The 22,498-nt window shown below is 31.7% G+C and overlaps 3 protein-coding genes across 12 annotated transcripts in view; 1 reads left to right on the forward strand and 2 right to left on the reverse strand.

Annotated features, from left to right (window-relative positions):
* Window positions 1-11,558, reverse strand: part of LOC139494649 (very long chain fatty acid elongase 5-like) — a 31,019-nt gene extending 19,461 nt beyond the window's left edge. The window contains exon 1 of one of the 2 annotated variants that reach the window (XM_071282813.1): window positions 11,260-11,558. In XM_071282813.1, the coding sequence (XP_071138914.1) occupies window positions 11,260-11,265 (6 nt within the window). In that variant the 5' untranslated portion in view covers window positions 11,266-11,558. Of the gene's footprint in view, window positions 1-2,814; window positions 2,963-11,259 lie in introns of those variants that run through there. The other variant, XM_071282819.1, reaches the window with a different exon arrangement.
* Window positions 2,957-18,284, forward strand: LOC139494664 (Rieske domain-containing protein-like). 6 transcript variants are annotated; one of them, XM_071282828.1, is made up of 5 exons: window positions 2,957-3,092; window positions 8,508-8,637; window positions 9,427-9,461; window positions 15,053-15,133; window positions 17,674-18,284. In XM_071282828.1, exons 1-5 carry the CDS (start codon window positions 3,054-3,056, stop codon window positions 17,854-17,856), a joined length of 468 nt encoding a protein of 155 aa, XP_071138929.1. In that variant the 5' UTR covers window positions 2,957-3,053; the 3' UTR covers window positions 17,857-18,284. The 6 variants fall into 6 exon arrangements, with proteins under 6 accessions (XP_071138929.1, XP_071138959.1, XP_071138944.1 ...); XM_071282858.1 differs by having other exon boundaries at window positions 2,975-3,055; XM_071282843.1 differs by having other exon boundaries at window positions 2,981-3,079.
* LOC139494624 (CDK5 and ABL1 enzyme substrate 1-like) overlaps window positions 18,277-22,498 on the reverse strand; it is a 30,228-nt gene continuing 26,006 nt past the window's right edge. For all 4 annotated transcript variants that reach the window (XM_071282804.1, XM_071282798.1, XM_071282786.1 and 1 more), the window contains one exon: window positions 18,277-21,976. In XM_071282804.1, the coding sequence (XP_071138905.1) occupies window positions 21,836-21,976 (141 nt within the window). In that variant the 3' untranslated portion in view covers window positions 18,277-21,835. The remainder of the gene's footprint in view (window positions 21,977-22,498) is intronic.

Genomic DNA, 22,498 nt, shown 5'->3' on the forward strand with positions numbered 1-22,498 from the left:
GGAAAAATATTTCGAGATACACGTAGTTCGAGTCAAACGAACACCCGAAGTTCAACAATCTAAGGGACACAACTCTTGCTTAGCTTGGTAAAGCTAAAATAAATCCAGGTGAATATGGCAAGGGAATCGATATTCTAGTATCAGATCGATGTATTTGTATGTCACAGTCTTTTATTATTATAATGACATGATTTTTACTTATTCAATTGTTTCAATTAAAAAAATATCCTATGGCTTTTCCAAGAGATTAATTTCCAATCGATAGTTTCGTTATTCAGGTCGGTTATAGCTGACAGAATTGTTTATACTCGGATACAAGAGATTTAAGAAAATTTTGATTTCTATTCATTTTGTTTGATCTCACTCTTTCTTTTCAAAGGAAAATAAAACAAGATTAAAGACGCAGTTTGAGTAGTTTTTAGGTGATCATCAACGGAAGCCATAATCCTCACTTTATACACACTTAAGCTCATTAGTGTAAATCACAAATTAATTGTTTTGTAAACATTTTAAATACTTTTTCAAGAACATTTACAATGTATCACTAATTATTTATAAAAATTCTATAAAAGATAATCTTAGGTAAACCACTCATGGAAATAGCATGTCATAAATCATTACAGTGGTCAGTGACCGGAAATTTAATTACACATGTATTGTCAGATTAACTCTTCAATCCATATGTCATGTTTTGACATATATATATATGTGTATTAGTTCGAGATAAAAAATGAATTTTGAATGCTTTTGTTAACCTTGGGACCGTAAATTTAGTTCGACTCAACCGAAATTTCAACTCATCCAATTTCGACTCATCAGGAGTCGAATTACATACTTTTGTATGGAATAAAGTTTGGGACCATGTGAAAACTTCAACTCATCCGAAATTTCGAGTGAACTTAGTTCGAGACAACGAGAGTTAACTGTACTTTCTCTATAACATGCACTATACTAATGAGTTTATCATCTATTGTCTAATACCAAATTTGGACTAGTGTTTGATGGTAATTTCCTGTGACAAAGTAGTAAACTATTTTATAGAAACATTTTAAGTCTGGTTTTCAGTTCTATAGGTGTATTTTTTAGAGAAAAAGGCCATTTAGTACTAGGCAGAACACAAAAACCATACCGCAAAACTATAGCAGATAAATTTCTATTTGCTCACTTTCCAATAAATTTAGCCTCGTGTATTGTACTTTCTACCTACTAACAGATTTCTCTGAATTTCCCTTTTAAATGTTTGTTTGAACATAGACATGCCATATATTTTGAGAGTCACTAGTATGCTTTTTTTTTTATATATTCTTTTGGAAGGTAGTAATAGTATAGTGAAGGGTACAAAAATGTGATATCAAATAAAAAAAAAACAATACTAATTTATTATAACTTTACTTGGAACATCTTCACCACTCAAGGTTTAATTTGCTATTGCAGCCAAATATGACGTCACGCGGGCATGCACAGCATATGGGAAATGAAAGTAGAATTATGTCGAACAAATGTAAGATGGTCGAAAACACAATACTATATATATGACAATGTCAATGATTATGTTATAACATCACAGTAAGAAGCGATTTTTCAATGACATCATTTACAACGATTGCCTTCGGGTCATCCTGTGCAACTCATTTATATAAAAAAAAAAATTGAGATTTATGGTAAGAGGTGGCAAGGGCGGAGGGGAGCGGTGTCTATTTTTTTGGCTAGAGCTTAGTTCGAGATTACTCTGACGTCCAACGGCTGTTTTGCCAAACAAGCTGGGGCCGTGGGATGTCAGAGCTCGTCCCATATCAAAAAGTGGATATTTGCCCACCCAAAATAGATGCGCTGCTTCGTCGCTTCTGGTGCCAACTGACGGCCTTGGAATTATATAAATCGGGCATCAATCTGTTCATTTTTCATTTATCTCTTCATTTATGTAAGTTTCACCTACTCAGTTCGTGGTCTCGAGACTCAAAATATGCAAATATTTATATTGTTTCACCTCCTTTATAGGAAATCGATGATTAACATTTAGTAGCAAACCATGATTTTTCACCTCCTTTACAGGAGATCGGTATGAAGCATTTAGTTCCGACCACGTTACAATCGGAAGCTCTCGGACATTTAGATAACTTGCATCGTAAATGAATGAGGTGTTACATTATGGTCATTTGCATAAATCATCACTGTTTTCTCGTGGTCATGTGATAATCTTTGAAAATGAAAGGCAAAATGCCGAAATCGATAGGTCACTGTGAAAACTGTCTAATGATGAGAAAATAAAGGTTGGCAGGTAGGTGAAACTTACATAAATGAAAAGATAAATGAAAAATGAACAGATTGATGCCCGATTTATATAATTCCAAGGCCGTAAGTCGGCACCAGAAGCGACGAAGCAGCGCATCTATTTTGGGTGGGCAAATATCCACTTTTTGATATGGGACAAGCTCTGACGTCCCACGGCCCCAGCTTGTCTGGCAAAACAGCCGTTGGGCGTCAGAGTAATCTCGGACTAGCTAGAGCTATGACACAGACAAGGATGAACAGGTTTAAACAAGTACCTACTGCACTATTGAACAAGTGTGAACAACTATGGCTATGGCTATGGCAAAAAGCTTAGCTAAATGAGTTAACATTTCAGCATACTCATGTACTATTCGTGGACCTTTTTAATGTAAAAATCGACGAAAATGATGCTGCAAATCCGGCTTTGAAGCATGAAGAAACGTTAATAAACTGAGAAGTTGGTAGAATTTTTTGAAATGTTTCAACTGTTAATACAATTTTGATTTAGGTAAAATGTTTCACAAAATGCTCTCTCGTTCTTACCATGCAAAATCAGTTGTATTTGATATTATTCGTGTAGCTATGCAACTCTAACATGTGCGTCCTGTCAAGCCGGCAAGCGTCATCAGTTACACTTTCGCTGATTGGTTAAAGTTACACAGACTGATTCTTCCACACCAATAGATTTTTCTGTTTAAAAACTATGAGGGCGAAAGTTCACTTTATGTGCCTTTAACTCTACGACTGACCTTCCACTACACAAATATTTGGGTCACACAGAAATGTGTGTTACATTTTGTATTCGTGGGTGTGTGGAGAAAGTACTACTTTTTTTTCACATTTCGATCTTACTGTTAACTAGAAAATGTGATTGTATCAGAAATTGCACGGGTCAAGTAAAATTTTGTACAAATTTTAACTAAAAACTGAAAAGTGTGGAAACAGACAAATGTCTTCACTAGTAACACCTAGACAGAATCATTTATGGCAAGTATTTGTATAGTGACCTTGTTTATGGTTAGGCAGCAACCATTTAATTACCTGGGGGTGGGGGGGCTATGGACTTTTTTGGAAAAAAAAGTTTGTTTCCAGTTTTTGGAGAAAAAAATAGTTTGTTTTTGACCCTGAGAAAAAAAAATGTTTGTTTCACCCTCATCTGCCACATTATGTAATGCTAAAATTGAAAGAAAAAAATTGTAATCGACTGGTCGCCAAAAAACTAGATTGTAAAGGCGAAAAAAAAAGTTTGTCTGGGAAAAAAATCCATAGCACCCCCTCCCCCCCAGAAAATCAAATGGTTGCTGCCTTAGTATAGGAAGTCCCTTCTATGTTTAAGACATCTTAGTCTTGCCAGACATATATTTATTTTTAAACTATAGATGATCATTATTTCTATATACTTGCCACACAGTAGTTTTTATGTCAAAAATGATTTTCAGATCATTTGGCTTGTTTTCAACCCACAGGTTGTGAAAAAAAAGTTTCTCATATATCGTGTAGCTAGTGCCCCTTTAATATGTTTTGGAGTAAAGTACACAATTTTATTTAGGGGCCAGCTGAGGACCACCTCCAGGTGCAGGATTTTCTCGCTGCATTGAAGACCAATTGGTTGCCTTCAGCCATTGTCTGCTCTTTAGCCAGGTTGTTGTCTCTTTGACATATTCCCCATTTCCATTCTCAATTTTATTATTGCCAGTTTTGTACTTACATGAGCAAGACAGTAAGTGCCACATGTGGAGCAGGATCTGCTTACCTGAGATCACCCTGTATTTTTATTGGGGTTGAAATTGATCACTCTTTAGTTTCCAAAGTCATGTTTGCACACTGTTGTTTTTCAATTTGAGTTTTTTTTTATATTTGCCACCGCATTGTCAATTTGTTTTTGACAGGCATGGTATTATTCTTTCGCTCATGTTTCCCCTCTCTTTTAATTTATTAAACCACTTTAACAACTCTCTAACCTTGCATATGATTAAACAACCATTCTAATCATGATGCATTAACCTAGAATTAAAATGACCTTGTTCTTATCAGGATACATTAAACTTACTAGATTAAAATGATCAAAAGAGAAGCACAAATATATATAAATTTTGTTTTTGTTTTTAGATTTAATGTTTCTGAGTTATCAGATTTTATTCATAAAAAGGGGGGATTTTCCAGTTTTTGGACAATGACTCAAAAATGCTTTGAGCAGGTCTATGAAAAATTTGGTGACTGATTTATAAGCTCTCATTATTTTTTTTTTTAAATTCTGATATGCATCGAGGAGTAATTGAACTTTATTTGTTGAAAATAGGACTTACGAATCATGACTTCATGGCACAGCACATTATTTCTTTTTCAGAAAAAGTGAATAAGAAAATAATGCCAAAAAAATCCTTTTACATATTTTTAGTTTGTCCCATTCCTGATCATAGACTAGTATAATGTCTATAATGGCCGAATGTTCACATTGAACAGCCATGTATTCTCTTGAACTGAATTTTAATGTGGGTATTGTTATGCGTTTACTTTTCTACATTGGCTAGAGGTATAGGTGGAGGGTTGAGATCTCATAAACATGTTTAACCCCGCCACAATTTTGCGCCTGTTCCAAGTCAGGAGCCTCTGGCCTTTGTTAGTCTTGTATGATTTTTAATTTTAGTTTCTTGTGTGTAATTCGGAGTTTAGTATGACGTCCATTATCACTGTACTAGTATACATATTTTTAGGAGCCAGCTGAAGGACACCTACCGGTGCGGGAATTCTCGCTACATTGAAGACCCATTGGTGGCCTTCGGCTGTTGTCTGCTCTATGGTCGGGTTGTTGTCGCTTAGACACATTCCCCATTTCCTTTCTCAATTTTATGTATAGACTGGGCAAAGTTTCTTGATTTTAAGTAGTAGTTTACAAATGTAATTTAAAACTTGTTTACAGTTATTTTTTTAAAAAGAACCAGCAAGCATCTACATTAAAATATGACTTTAATAAAAAGTATCAATAAATAATATTTTCTATATAATACACAAAGGTAACCATAATACTCCTAATGTATGAATACTATTAAATTATATTGATTTGAAATAAGTAAGCCATTTAAAGGTATGAGTCCTATATTTTGACATTTAAACTTGATCTTGAACATTTTGAACATAGTCTATGAACTATATATCGATAATCTGAATTTAAATAGAATAAATGGTGTATGTTAAACTGTTTATTTTAATTTAGATTTAGGATAATAAACTGACTTACTTTCACAAAATCTTAGGTAAATGTATATACAATACTAGTACATTAATATAGACCAAATGTCATTGTAATCCTTAAGAATAGGAAAAGATTAAGAATTTGGATCCTTAAAAATAACAATATATGTCGTGTACATGTTATTATTTTGTACAAGTTATTACCTGTACAAACATTTTATACAAGTAATTACTTGTATGAAGCCAATTTTTTACTGAAAAAAGATAATAACTTGTACAAATCATTATTTTACCTTTGTCTATTTGAAGTTCACAACAAATCGTTTCTCTTTTTAACAAATAATTCATTACTTAGCCAAAAGGAACAAACTTTCAATGTGTGAGTACATTTTATATAACAAATATATGATGCAAAACTGGACAGTTTAGTAGTCAAAACTAAAGTGTAAAGATGGAAAACAGTATAGAAAAGAAATTTCATGGTGAAATAACTAAATTGTGTGATGATAATAAATCTTATAATAATTCAATATTTACACGTGAAAGATACAGAGAGACTTACAAAACTTTGATTTTTTTGAAAAACTAAGCCTTTTTTTAGTAATGTAAATGAAGCAAAATTAAGTTCCAAAAAGACTGCACTTCAAAGATATTTCTTAAGGCAGTATGATGTTTTAAGTATAGCAGGACTTGAAAAAGTTATTGGCAAAGGACACAAAATAATTTATTATTGTACAGAAGATGAACTTTACCCTTTGATTAGACCTGCACATTCTGGAGTTGACCATGGAGCGAGGCATCCACAAAATATATAAAGAGTTTTAAAAAATAGTCGCTCTGAAACTAAGTGGATCATGCACCACCAGGATCACCAAATTCAGTGTACTGCACACTTTAAAGACAAAAAGAGCAGCTGGAGTGGCTAACCAACTCACTGACAATTTTTTTTACCTTTGGGAGCTCCACATATTCTGCAAAGTGATAATTAAAGTGAATGTACGTCTTATGTAATTACAGAACTTAAACTTCTTTGGCCAGAGCTAAAATTGGTGCATCGTAGACAACGTTACCCTCAAAGTCAGGGGTCCACCGAAAGAGCAAACACTGAGGTTAACGTCAGGAAAGATGTACAATTGCTTTCTTTCAGTGGTGGCCAAGGCCATGTTCACTGCAGCTGTCGGGTGGCTGTAAGACAGGCAAATGTAAAGACAAAAGATTGAACTTGTTTAATTCCAGATGTCATGCTTCCTTGTCGTGTGCAAACAAATAAGATATTTAATCTATTAGGCTTGACTTTTGTTTCCAATATATGATATTATGTATGCACTTTTTGTAATGATTTGTATTTAAAAATAAATAGTAGAAGGGTTACAATTTATTTTTGCTTTTAACGGCGTTGTCACTTTCCCATGAAGTCTGTATTTAAGTGACAACAAGCTGTTTAGCTAAATTTGCTCAAGGTGTCATGTTAGTTTATGTTATTTCTCTGCGTCCGTCGTTCGTCTGTCAACTTTTAACATTTCAAAATCAATACTACTAAACAATTGAAAAAAAATTCCAGACTGACAAACACAAAGATAAGAGTTTTTTTTTTAAATGAGAAGAAACCAATATAACTTAAAGATAGTGAGTTGTACAAGTTATTATCTTTTTATCCACAAAAATTGTACAGGTAATTACTTGTACAATTATATTTGTACAAGTAATAACCTGTATGGTGGCTTCATACAAGTAATTACTTGTATAAAATGAACCTGTACAAAATAATAAAATGTACACAACATATAAGGATCAGCTCACACTTAATTTGTATATATATATGTAATTATGTATAATTACTAGTGTACATGAAATACCTGTCAACCTATGAAAATGGAAACATACAGGTCATGACCTGCTTTGAAGAATAAAGTTTCAGTTTATAATATATACATGAACCTTTTTCCAGCTTAATTTAAGTATTTAGGGTGTCTCTCACAGAATACCGGTCAGTTAACAGGTATGACATGTATATCTGCATAAAGGCCCAGGTATACAATATGCTTCTAATATTGCCAGTATGGCAGAACTTGGTTGTTATCAATCTCTATATTTGTTATTTTGCAGTCTCTTAAATACTGTCTATATTTGTATAAAGACCCTCTTTTGAATTTTTCAAAATTAGCATATAAGTCAATCGAAGATGTTGATTGTACCTTTCCATGTACCTTCAATAAACACATTTTTCAGTTTCTAAAATTCGTTCGTTTTGACCATGTTTAAAATAATAAAGGAACTATGTCAGAAGGAAAACTCATATCTGCCGTAAAAAAGATATTACAAGAAAGATATGGAAATTATTTTTTCTCATGTTTGTCAGGTGAAAAGCAAAACAAACTACGCACATAGTACAAGTTAAAAAAGGAATATTATAAACCATAGACTTATACAAAGTTAAATATCTCAAAACAATATTTTAGACAATTATGTAAATTAAGAATTTCAAACCACAATTTACACATTGAAAAAGGCAGATATAATAATACGCCTTTGGATCAAAGAATATGTAAACATTGTATTACAAAATTGAAGATGAGTTTCATTTTATTATTATATGTGAATGCAGCCTCTATCAAGACAAGAGGGAAACGTTTTATGATGACATTGTTAATATTATACCATTTTTTTGTAATTTAGATGATTTTGATAAATTTAAATATTTAATGAACTGTTCTTATATATATATAGACAAATGTATTTTGATTAGACATTCATCAGTGGGAATAATTGCATAATATTGAAGTGTGAGTTTTGTCTCTTGCTTGTTATAAGTGTAAAAATTGTTGGCTGTTATGTTTTATTGTTGTTTTGTTTTGTATATGTTTTTTATATGTGTTAATTCATGTGTTTCAGCGATGATCCTTTTGTACTGGATTTTATACTGAATAAAATTAGTTAGTAAGTTAGTTAGTTAGTTACAATACATTGTGTGTATCTGGTGTGTATACACATAAAATAATGTTACCCAAAATGTCCCTTTTGTTAATTTAGAGTATTTTCTTTAGAAAATGGAAGTGTTTGCATGCAAGATCACAGACCTTGAAGGAGACAGGAAAAGATTAAAGATAGACAACCATGACGTTATCATATTGAGACACAAAGGGATATTCTATGCCCTAGACAGTTTCTGTTACCGTAAGTATTAACTGGAATAAATATTAGTTAAAGGAGAGTTGGAAAAAATTCAATGACAGCCTGTTCCAACATCTAAAAGTCTATGTGGGCTATGTGAGTTCCATTATCCATGCAGGGCCCTCACTTACTCTCTCTGAATCGTCCTAAGTCAACTGAAGTTCTTAGTCTGTAACAGTACCCACAAAGTGATCAAGATAATGATTACTCTGACTGACTAGTATTCAGTGATTGATTCTGAGACAGTGTGATTTTGGGAACTGCACACTGCAGTAGGAGCCCACTGACTGCCTAAAAGGGGGCCCGCTCCAGTCATATTTTAGTGATTCCCTATATTAAATCAACCAAATTTTTCCAAAAAAAGGGGGTCAGGCCCCCTTGGCTCCCTCTAAATGTGCATCTGCACTGATTAACAACCCTGTTATATAATATCTAGATCACCAGAATTCACTGTAAAATATCTTTCATAAGAGTTTTTAACTGAATAAGCTTTTGTTTATGTATAAATAAATCATAAACCTGTCAACCATATATTTGACACCAACATCAAATTTTCAACAGACAAAAACCTGAAGAGAAACTAACTTTAGTTTGAAAGACAATAGATAATCTGTTTATAATTTTTATCCTGGGCTACATCAATTAATCTAATCAAATGAGAAATAATCTTAGTGGAGTAGCTTAAGATGTAAAATTAAAACACAGAAAGATATCAGAGAAAAAATTATGAAAATAGAGAAAATCAGTTTTATTTAAATGTTAATACTTTTAATAAATAGAACTTTATTTTAGATGCTGGTGGACCACTATATAAAGGTGATATTGAAGTAAGTTTTTTTTAAAGTCATGAAGAAACCACAAGGGAATACTAAAGCATAGAAATTGTGCCATCATTTGACTTTTTTCAATTCCAGCAGTAAAACCCTTACTAAAGTGGTGAGTCTGTTCGGGATGCATCAAATACACTGTGAGGCACGTCAAAGACAAATGATAATACCTATTCTGATGCCATCATATGAAGAAAAAGTGCCATGCTCTATGCATGTTGAAGAACATTTGAACAAATGCAGGGGTGGGGGTGGGGTGGTCTGTAGGTAGCCAGGCAAAATTTCAGGTATTGTCCATCAATCCTCATTATCCATTATACTTCATTTTTCCATCATATCTCATTTTCCAGTTGCTGTTTAAATCTCCCCCTTTCCAGTCGGAAACCCGGTTGAAATAGAAAAAAAGAATCAAAGCTCTTTGTTAGAGAAGGCGATAAATGCTTACTGTAATGTTTACTATAGTGACAAAAAATTTAAAAGTCAATAGAAACAAACAAAATTACAATTTTCTTCTCAATTACGAAGTGCTTTATTTTAAAAACACCATTTGCATAAGTTTTCAATTTATCTAGTACATAGCTAAGCAAAACAATTAGATATCAAGTCGATGACATTGGTATCTTTCAAATTGGATGTAGAAAATGCATAACCTCCGATTTAAAAAAAAAATTCCACGGACGGAAAACATATCAATCTATTAGTTCAGTAATTTTCGTGTCTGCCCTTCCATTATGTAACTCAAGAAAAAATTCCAAAAAATGGGTAACAATTGTATCGAAAAGAGAGAATCGAGTGCACCTTTTTATGTTAGGGCGTGTTTGAGTTGAATATTATGTCTTGATATCGTATAAAGCAAGAATATTTCATACATCATTTCGCTTCAGATTCTATCATTTTTATATATCAAAGCTACAAGTTGACTTTATAACATAAAAAAATCACAGTACTAAAAGATGAAATATATGGGTCAAGTGAAATACCTATCTAATGAATCACAAAAACAGAGTAGGTGTGTTCGAATAGCTATTTTTTTACTGAAAGTACTTGATGACAGTCTTTCAAGTTGGATGATGAAAATGCATATCTTCGAAAAATTCTAATTTTTTGTGTGTGATATCCAGGGTTTATAGTCTTCAACCCCTAAAAAATCTAGTCTGCCCTTCCACGAAATATTTAATTAGATTTTTTTTTAAATGTTTATGAATTTTTGAAAATTCCACCTGACAACCGATCAGACAATAGTTTTAAGTTGAATCAATGCAGACAAGATCATTAACTGATGCTCATTAGCTAGTTGATACATTTGTCTTTTAAATTACAACTGAAATATAAGGATAGTAATGGTGCAATGTGGATAAATATAAGGTTTCTGAGAGCAAAATTGGCAGGGCGTCATCCCTACAATGGCTTCCATTTCTACGATTGTGAAAATGAACTGGCGTAATGGGGAGATAGTTTTGACGAAGTAGAATCCTGACAGTGTTTCATCCCAGTTGATTACTTTCTTTCAGAACTATACTATATAATTTTTAATTTTGTTATTTCCTGAACATGCACCACTGACTGCCTAAGAGGGGGACTCTCCACTCATGCTTCAGTAATTCCCTAAATAAATTTTACCACAGAAAGGGTGGAGGCAGACCTCTGCCCCTCCCCCTTAAATCTGCCTCTATTTGTTGGTGAAGGAAGTCTGAGTATACTATAGCTTTAAAGTCAGAAAAAGAAGACTTTAGTTTATATGAATATTGGATAGAATGCTCCAAGCTCAAATTATTAATGTTTTAATTAATCAACTCACCTGCATAAGTTGAATGAAAAGAATCTCAAGCTCTTCTAAAAAGATCTCTCTATGTGTACATGTATATCAGTTAAATAGATTTTTTAGCCAGGAATTCAACTATATTTTCAACCAAAACAGTTTGAAACGTTAGAATTCAATATTTTTTAAACAAAGTTCTTTAGATTAAGTTCCCAAATTCAAATATATCCCAGAGAAAAAATGCACAGACTGGATACGAAACCAAGATTGCTAAATGAATGATAGTACAAAATTAAACAATTCAAAAAATGTTGACTTTGTGAGGGAGTATTCTTCCTATAAGTACGCTGTACATTGCAATGTGTTATCATCTGTTACAAGTGAAGGACACACATGTCATACCATATACTATGTTATTTTTATTCATTTCATGATAACATGATCAAATTAAAAAATGCCCTATGACTTTTGTCATGTACATTTTACCTTAGATTGTCCATGAAATAGACCACTGGTACACTAAAAGATGAAAACAATTGATTTATAGATAACAGTGCACAACTGGAATGTACTATATATTATGTCAACGACATATTTGCACTTTCAATTCACAACTTAAACATAGTTTATCTTGACCAATGGTCAAATTTTAGCTTTTGCATCACCACTGTGGAACTGTACCTTCTTCATTTATCTATTCATTAGCATCTGAAACTATTTGGTCACTTTTTTAAGACTATCTTTATAATACAGATTATTATAATGTGACAAGAAGTTTCAAAAGGTATATATAAATGTCATTGTCCATCTATAACATTGTAGATACAAGAGAGTCCCAGTTTATAATCCAACTTTATCAAATGCTTGATCATGGAGAAAGCTTAACCCTTTTTCAAGGTTAAAGGTCAAATATCAATTTAACAATATGATTTTGGAGATAACCTCTTGTAGGCACAGTTTCAGCCTTCACTTGTGTGATCTTCATCAACATGAATTTGTTCAACATATACAAATTTGTAGACCTAGGTATTTAACCTTGGTGTTGCTGTGTAAATCAGTTTTTGAACCATTTTTACATCAAGGTAAGAGATGACTGGTCAAGAATACAGTAGGACTAAATGACCATTTTAGGGAACCTTCACCTAGGGATAAAATGAAGTACATGGAGAGAATATGTGAATCCTATTGCAATGTCATAGGTCAAATCATGTCATTTGAGGGTATCATAAAATTCTAGTCTTTCATTTGTTCTCAAATCATCTACAATTTAGAAGATAGATGTCAGACTCAAAGGTTAGGCTCAAAACATGTTATTGAAATATTAAAGCTGGCAGATAGCATAGCACTTAAGTCTCATTAAATCTTTATTATAATAAACCGCAATGACAATGAATGTTCCAAAAATTGAGGGGGAAATTTTAAAGTCAAAATCTTACATTGTATATCTGATCTAAAGGCATTGATAAAAAAAAACCATTCAAATTGTATTTGATGGGATAGGAATGCTTTTTTTTTGGAGTGCTCTTGCTTTTTCAAATGTTTCTCCATATTTTAATACAAACTTAACAAATCTTTATATATTACTGTCAGCAGCTATTTAGGGGAGACAACTTTAAACAAATGTTTATGATTTTACACTTATTTCTATACCTAGACTTTAGTTGTCAAGTTAGGATAATAAACAATTTATACGCATATTTGCTTTGAAGAATGGATAATAAACATTTATGCATGTATTTCCTTTGAAGAAAGGATAATAAACAATTTGTATTTGGTTTGAAGTGAGGATAATGAAAGCAATTCATATTTGGTATTTTCTTGTTGAAAGGTTGTTACAGTAGCAATAATCATTGATATGAATAATAATTTAGGTAAAAAAAATATAAAAAATAGTTTACATTTTGCTTTTTCTATCATTCTTTAATAATTTATATTTTACCACAATTTTTTTCGAACGATGTACTTTTTTTAGTTATTAATAAATAGAGGAGGGACGAAAGACACCAAAGGGACAATCAAACTCATAAATCTAAAACAAACTGACAATGCCATGGCTAAAAATGAAAAAGACAAACAGAAAAACAATAGTAAACATGACACAACATAGAAAACTAAAGAATAAACAACACGAACCCCACCAAAAACTAGGGGTGATCTCAGGTGCTCCGGAAGGGTAAGCAGATCCTGCTCCACATGTGGCACCCGTCGTGTTGCTTATGTGATTACAAAATTTTAATCCGGTAAATAGTCTAATTCGGTAGGTCACATTCATGAAAGGGAAGGGAATTGTAGTTACGACGTAAGGAACATATCAGATATCATTTGTGAAACGGTTATTCCATAACGGTCAACCAAATCGTGATGGCGTCCGTAAAATTTACGAAGGGATGATTTCAACTTCACCATTTGGAACTCTTATTTAATAGCTTCCTTGTGAGTAGCAACCCTCTATCAAGAGATACAGATGTCAGAGGGAAATCAAACCAACAATATAAATAACAATAGATATCTAGATGACAACATAGTCGTCAAAAATTAAAAAAAGATATTAAGAATCTAACTGTTAGTGAACTCACAAAAGGATACCCCCTGTTATCCCTCAAAATGGATTATCTCTCCTTTAACCTGTTTGACAAAGATTGTCATTCATTAAGCACATCCAATACTTAATAAATATCAATCCGGTCAATAATGACCTCTGACAGGCACATGAATATTTGAAAGAGTTTCAGGCATGTGAGAATAATAAACTAGAGGCTCTAAAGAGCCTGTGTCACTCACCTTGGTCTATGTGCATATTAAACAAAGGACACAGATGGATTCATGACAAAATTGTGTTTTGGTGATGGTGATATGTTTAGAACTTACTTTACTGAACATTCTTGCTACTTACAATTTTCTCTATCTATAATAAACTTGGCCCTATAGATACAGAGGAATATATTTTGTAAAAATTTACAAAAATTTACTAAATTAATGAAAATTGTTAAAAAATTACTTTAAAGGGCAATAACTGCTTAATGGGTCAACTGACCATTTTGGTCATGATGACTTATTTGTAGATCTTACTTTGCTGAACATTATTGCTGTTTACAGTTTATCTCTATCTATAAAAGTATTCAAGATAATAACCGAAAACGTCAAAATTTCCTTAAAATTACTAGTTCAGGGGCAGCAACCAAACAACCGGTTGTCCGATTCATCTGAAAATTTTAGGGCAGATAGATCTTGACTTGATAAACAATTTTATCTGTATCAGATTTGCTCCAAATGCTTTGGTTTCAGAGTTATAAGCCAAAATCAACATTTTACCCCTATGTTCTTTTTTTAGCCATGGTGCCCATCTTGGTTGGGTGGCCGGGTCATCGGACACATTTTCTAAACTAGATACCCTAGTGATGATTGTGGCCAAAGTATGGTTAAATTTGGCCCAGCAGTTTCAGTGGAGAAGATTTTTGTAAAAGTTAACGACGATGGACGAGGACGACGGACGCCAAGTGATGGGAAAAGCTCACTTGGCCCTTTGGGCCAGATGAGCTAAAAATAAATACCTTTCTTGTTTATACATATTATGTTGTGTCATCTTATCATGTATTTTGTAGAAAGTTAAAACACTTCCTGTCTTGTCTGTCCATAATTCTTCCAGTAAGTTTAATCAGACTTGTAACTCATTCCTTACCTCAATTAGTGAAAGAACTAGAGTGCTGCGGCCAAAGAAAAGAACAAAACAATGTTTTAGTACTACCTTACAAAGATGCTCAAAGTTTATACTGAAAGAAATCAATATATTTTATTTGAAGTCTATAGTAAATATTTTTTGTTCTCATTTCAGGATATTGGTAGCCATTCTTGTATTGTTTGCCCATGGCACAGATATAAAGTGACATTACAGACTGGAGAAAACTTTTACCAGGTAGGTAGAATAACCTATGAATCTAATAAAGATAACCTGAATGAGACTTACAGTATTCTAAACAGAAATCAATGTAATCTAGCACCACCAGTATTCTCTAGGTGATCATTACTATTGATTTGTTGTTTTCTGACAAAGATGTTCATGTATAAAATATTCAATGTACTTAAAAGTGGATCATTGATATATATTTTTAAGATCGAATTTGCTTATACTTTGCCAAAAAATATAAAATGCTTTGCTGAGCCCAGCCTGATACGACCACAGAGGTCAAACCCTGAACAGTTGAGGCAAAATTGGACACAATATTCAAGCTTGATACTGTCTGAATTTGGATTGTGATAAAATTTTGGACATAATATAGGTTTCTGACATAAAATAAATGTGGTCAAAGATGTTACAATTCTATTGCATAATACTGTGCAATTGAAGATTTCTTTGTGAAACTTTTAAAAAATTTGAAAAAATTTGAAAAAAAAAATTGAGATAAAATTTTGAAATAAAATACGAGTAGATTGGTTTTATTACATGATAATCCTAATAGTAAACTTTCTTATCTCCCCTTAAATGACTAAGATGAAAATTGAAGGATTATATCATAGGGAACAAGTGTACTAACTTTCAAGTTGACAGGACTTCATCTTCATCAAAAACTACCTTGACTAAAAACTTTAACCAGAAGAGGGTCAGACAGACGGACGAAACGAACTGACGAACGATAGCAAAGACCAGAAAATATAATGCCCCTCTACTATTGTAGGTTGGGGCATAAAAGACTTTTTTATAAGTATCTTATGAGAAATGAAAGCTTCAGAGCAAATGCAAGGTGATTTCCATATAGTCAATATTTCCATCAGTATTACTCTTTTAAAATAATTGATCTGCACTGATTTTTCAAACTCGTTAAATAATCTGAAATAATCATATGAGTTAAGTTTTTAATAAAATTCTGGCAAGAATTGTACACATGAAAGCTCATGAAATGCAATTTTCCATTTAAACAATATTTGCAATTGGCACAACTCTTAACAAATAATTGATCAGCACTGAATTTTGAATTTGTCCGTGACATTGGTGATATAAACCTATAATATAAATTTCATAAAAATCTCGCAAGAACTGTACACATCCAATGGTTGACAAGGCAATTTTTTTTATACATAAATTTTGTAAATCAATATTTCCAAGGGGCATAACTTTTTTTTTTTTAAATTAATTAATCAGCACTGATTTTCAAACTTATCAAAGACATTGCTAATATAAACCTATGATATAAGTTTTATAAAAAAATAAAATTGTACACATGACAGCACTTACAATGCAATTTTCCATATAATTAATGTTTCCAAGGGGCATAACTCTTTTAACAATAAATTGGTCTGCACCGATTTTCGAAGTTGTCCCAAGCTTTGTTGATATAAACCTATGATACAAGTTTTACAAAATAATGGCAAGAATTGTACACTTGAGAGCACTAAGAAGACAGGATGGATGCACAGACACTTCTATGTTCTCTGCAATGGGTTGCTCAGGGGACAATAATGCAATAAATTACTTATTCTTCTTTTATCAACATTTTTACACATTTATTGCCAATCTGTCTCAAAATTTTAAGATTTAACTAAAGGACTATGCTGATTGTGTATTGCTATTTTACAATACAAAATGGCACTATACAGTTAATCTACATTAAGAAAGATAGGATACAGGTTTGGTAAATAATTGCACTCTTTCACCATCATATTAAAGTCATATGAAACGAGTGAGTGGTGAAAAATAATGTTTGTCCAATTCTTGAACCAATGCATGTATACATCATAAACTTAGTCATCTGTGCACGATTTTATCATTATTTTCGCAAATATATCATATAATCGTCAATTTTTTTTCTCTCTGTTTGTTATGATTTAACAAATATGGCTGCTCATTAAATGCCGTGTTTTGAAGCCGAGTTTTACCGATTGTCACCTAATAGTAAACAAATCACAAAAAGCATGGGTATTGAGCACGTGTTTAACATGTATAATCAGATATTTGTTTATTTCAATGACAGATCCATGCGTATTGTGGTCACCGGAATTTTACGAGGAGGGTTACGCTCGGGTCACTATGCATACGGAAAATATGTCGGCGAATTGCTTGCTGGAAGCAAGCAATTAAAAATAAGTAAACTTCTTCTAAATGTGGACTAATTAAAGAATTTTCATCAGAAAAAAGTATATGTACATAAGTTGTATAATGAAAACTATCCATTTAGTTATAAAAAAACATATGCATATTTTTTTTTAATTTGAGGTTTCTTATGACTTTAAAGAACTCCTTCTCTCATGACGATTGACTGCAGTTTAATGCACTATTGCATTATCTTCTCTGACCAATTTTCAGCTTTAAAAATTAATGCACATTGTAGACTTTATAAATTATTCTAACAAAACTTTGATATTGCATCATTTCTTTTTACTTAAAGCTTATAAATTCCAAACTTGAAATCTATAATGCTGCACATTTTTGTGTAATAATTGTCAACCTTTGTATTTCAGTCAATTGATCCTTATAACACAAAGAAAGCACCAGTATGGACCTGTGGAGGTGTCAAACAGCGTACTCATCAAGTTATTATTAAGGATGAAGATTTTTACTTAAAACTATCTCCATGTTCAGGTGATCTAGACTCAGACCATTACAACTCACCTGAATATAAGTACAAAAATGATCTCACCTGAAAATGAGTGAGAATGCAGTTATCTCCCTTATGGTAGCAATTAACTGACAAAATTACCGTCTCATCTCAATATTGAAGACCAGAAGCACTTAGAGAGCAGAACATAAAAGATTGAAGAAAAAGGACAAAGAGATGCTGTGAATGATTTTTTCAGAAAGCTTCATGTGATATAAGGAAAATTTGTTCAGCTATGTTTTTTATTGCCTGTATAATTGAAATTATACAATACAGCGCAAACATGTGTAATTAGGCTTCACAGAAACCATGTAATTCTTGAAAAAAATTAGACCATATAAATTAATGTTGACAGGATGTATAAAATGTATCATTTGACAAATCATAAATGACAAATTGTCAATTACTATCAATGTTTGTTGTGACAAGTGTTTATAAAAGTGAAGAAAAAAATAAAAGAAACAAATTGAATTAGTCAATTTTATTACTAGTAACAAAGTAACTATATCAAAAACAGGACATCATAACAAATATCACATGTAATTTTAAAACATATACAATGATGGCATATTAGTTGGCCTGACACTTGAAATACATTATTGCTTCTTACTCTATGTGTAATACAAATTAGTCCAACGGTATAGTTAAATCAATATCAGCAGAAACCAAATAAATATTGAGAAATGAATGTAAAGCTTTATTTAGATTAGATGAAAATATAAAGCAAATAAATGATTGAATTTCAAAAAAGGTGCAACATATAAGACAATCAAAATAGAAGTTCCTTTATAGTATTAGTTCCAAATAGAAGAAATATTCTGTAACATTTTTTACACAATTTTACAGATTTGTTCCTTACAGAATAAAGGGTAAAGAATACAACAGGAACAAATATAACAATAGTTAATCAAAGGTACCAGGCTTATAATTTGAAACGCCAGACACTTTTTTCGTCTACAGAATTGAGAAAGACTCATCAGTCGGCTGAAATCAAAATAGTTCGAAAGCCAAACAAGTATAAAGTTGAAGAGCATTGTTTATAAATGTTTCCAGAGGAACTTCTGTTAGGCAGAACATGATATATGTTGACACCAACTTGTCATCAAGCAAAGATTCAGAAATAAAAAAAAAGAGTCTAAAATTCTGTTGGGAATGAAATGTATTTGTTAAATATGCAACAACTCAATGTGTGAATATTAACCTATCAACATATTTCTTATCATAAACACAATCAAACATTGAAATATTCAAGTCACTGGAGCAAAGCTGCAGAGAAAAAATCCCAGCGATATATTTCAACTAATTTCTGTTGGGAATGTCTACATAACACATATTCCTGGCTGTTTTATAAGACAAGAAATGTCCATTAAGGAAAATGAAACAAATATTTACAAATGAGAATAACATCAACAAATGTATATATGCACATGGTAGATAAGACATTATTCTAACAGGAAACTTGGTTGGGTTTATTAAATATCAACCTCACCACATTAAAAATACATTACTTCCCTTCAATACTTTAATTATTTTTGTGGGCAAGGTAAATTTGATTAGGCTTGCCATGTCAAGATGATAGTACTTATTTCGACCTATATTTCGACCTATGCACAGTACATTCACTACATTATAATACATTAATTATTCATATGCCATTTCTTAGTCATATAGTTAACAGCCAAAAAGCATTACCATTATATACAAATATAATATTACTGTTGACAAATCCATAGAGGGATTCTAGGAGTTATAAACCCTTATTTTATATATTTGCTTTTATCAGGTCAAAATCGATACATTGAGTCAGATCCTTAAACAAAAAGTAAAATCACAAAAATACTAAACTCAGAGGAATATTAGAAACGGAAAGTCCCTAATCAAATGGCAAAATCAAACCAATTGATAACAGCTGTCATATTTCTGACTTGGTACAGGCATTTTCTCATGTAGAAAATGGTGGATTGAACCTGATTTTATAGCTAAACCTCTCAATAATGTACAAGTGGTACCTCCTAGAATCCCCCTTTTTAAAGGCTTTGAATGGGAGCCTTACAAAATCATGGTATTATTATAAAATAATGTGTATGACTGAATTGTTATGAAAATTGAAATGCTACTTTGAAAACTAATCAAATGAATATCCAAATAAAATACCACCAACATACAACTCTGATTATATCTTTGATTGAACCAACATTTATTGTATATTTATTTATAACAAATGCAATATAAGCACTGAGATCAACAATTTTACAAAAATGAGTATAACAGGTTTGATATGAAATATCAGTAAATTATCAAGTAAAAGATATCTTTTTTCTATCTACATGTAAAATAATAAAACAATATAAACAAGCAGAGGGAGCTGACAAATACATATTTAATAATGACATGAAGTTACCTTCTTTTATTGCTGCATTTATTTTTATAATAGCATAGCAAACAATTTACCATACCGATAATCTAGGGATTTGAACCATTCAAAAGAGTAAGGAGGACAAAAAATAGGTTTTCCATCAACCCAGTAGGTTAGATCTCAAAACCTCCCCTATTAAAACTGAATTAGTGAACTAACAGAAGGTATATAAAATACATACAATAAAAACAGTCCAAGAAAAGCACTTTACTAATATACTAAATAACAGTATAATAGATAACAAAAATTAAGTATATACAATTTACATGTAATATCAGTACATACCATAGAAACCAACTGAAATGAAACACAGTACTTAGTAAATCTTCATAGAAGATTTCATGCAACAATGTCATAAACAGTGCAAGTGCAATCAACAGAAAATACAACAGAATTTCAATGCAGAAATATTTTTTAAAGTATTTCTTTAAACTACAAAATGAATAAACTAGTGAATTTATGTTAATCCAAAAAATACCAGATATTGTAATTGAAAAAAACTTAAAATCTTTATCAATAATTTTATCAAAATTAAAAAAAGATTGGCCCAATATATTATATCTTTATCCCTACTGTAAAATATATTGAGAAAGTGCACTCCATGAAAAGGGTCAAACAGTAAGTACATTGCCATCAAGGAAAGGAAAGTTAACAATTTGAATGGCAAATTGTTACGGTCACCATCAAGTTGTCAATAATGTGCATGTCTCGATAAAAAGTTCTTTTGTTTGACCTTCATTAATGATCAACAGTGAAAAAATTTGAATGCATACACTATATCTTAAATCAGAACAAAAAGACACTGATAATTATTGAGGTACCAGTTGGTTTTATGTCTCGTCTACATGTATACAATTAGGTTAAGGTGATGCACAAGTTTAATCCCTTTGAAAATTTCCCTGACAACTTATTTGAGTAGTGAAAAAAAATGTACACAGCAGGAACCTTATTTCAATTTAATTTTGATGTATTGCTGAAGTCTGCATACAAGCCTATTGAAATTTTTTACTTCCCTTTAAAATTAAAATTTGTGGTTCCCTTTCATCCAGGAATGCCACAACAAAATGGTATCCCAGAATAATAATGATCGAAAGTAGTAACCAGGTATGATAAATTGAATATGACTATTGTTCTAGCTCTCATTTTGGTCAGCACTCTTATAAATAACAAAACAGTTAAAATAAATAACTACTAAATACTTGGTTAATCACATAACTTTTAAATGTATTACAAACAAATAAATGATAAATTAAGTTATTGGAAACTATGACAATCTTTAAATGCTTAGATAAATAAATCTGTATGTAATGTTTCCCTATAAGTGATTGAAATTAGTGGGTAGTCTGTATCCCTATTACAACTAGAACTGGTAAGTTATCTTGATCATTGCAATATAATTGATCATACAGTGTAACCTGCCTAATCCAACACCTGAGTATTCCAACATCCTGCTTTAACCAACACATTTTCATGGTCCCAAAATATGCCTATCCTTGCAGAAAAAACCTGAGTATTCCGTCACCCTGCTTAATCTGCCATTTTTTTTAGTCCCCCAGTGTGTCGGATTACACAGGTTACACTGTATGAGTAATCTAGAACTGTATCCCTGTTATGACTGGAACAACAATCTCTGGTAGTGTGGATAAATCTCATTGTCAGACAGATGTAATGAAAACTCCAAAGCCACCAAACAAGCAAATTCAAACGTCAATAATTCCTTCCTGTGTAATCTAAAGTCATCTTCTACTTGCTGTTTAAAATAAAAACATAAAAAATCTAAATAATTTATAAATTTGTATTAATATTATAACAGAATAACCATTATTGTATACTTATTATTTTGGATTATTGAGCATAAGAAAATTGAAGGGGTTGACAATTTTTTTCTCTTTATGTTCTCAACTTTTGTATTCTTTTATGAAATATTAGTGGCAGTACAACCAGTTTCATTTGATTTTGTAGTTTAGGTCTATTTTACAACCAAATAATTTAAAACTAACACACTTTTTCTTTTTTAAAGTCTCAAATAACAAGTGAAACTGCAAGCTACTGCTCACTGATGATACCCCCGCCCAAATAGTTGACGGTAAACAGGAAGTTGAGTTATGAATCTGAAAAGACATCACACAGTATGGCTGACTTATATAAATCCTGAAACCAAATTTCAGAAATCCTTGTAATGTAGTTCCTGAGAAAAATATGACCAAAATTTTCAACTTGGATGTCTAGTGTAAAATGTTGTAAGAAAGATGCAACGAAAAATATTCATGGG

Source organism: Mytilus edulis, chromosome 1 (assembly GCF_963676685.1).
Source record: "Mytilus edulis chromosome 1, xbMytEdul2.2, whole genome shotgun sequence".
NCBI lineage: Eukaryota > Metazoa > Mollusca > Bivalvia > Mytilida > Mytilidae > Mytilus > Mytilus edulis.

Bases quoted from the DNA above. Each gene is read 5' to 3' on its own strand.
- LOC139494664 (XM_071282828.1), top strand. From the start codon at position 3,054: ATGTGTGTTACATTTTGTATTCGTGGGTGTGTGGAGAAA. The intron at 8,638-9,426 runs GTAAGTATTAAC...ACTTTATTTTAG, and splicing joins CCTAGACAGTTTCTGTTACC to ATGCTGGTGGACCACTATAT. The intron at 15,134-17,673 runs GTAGGTAGAATA...TTTGTATTTCAG, and splicing joins CTGGAGAAAACTTTTACCAG to TCAATTGATCCTTATAACAC.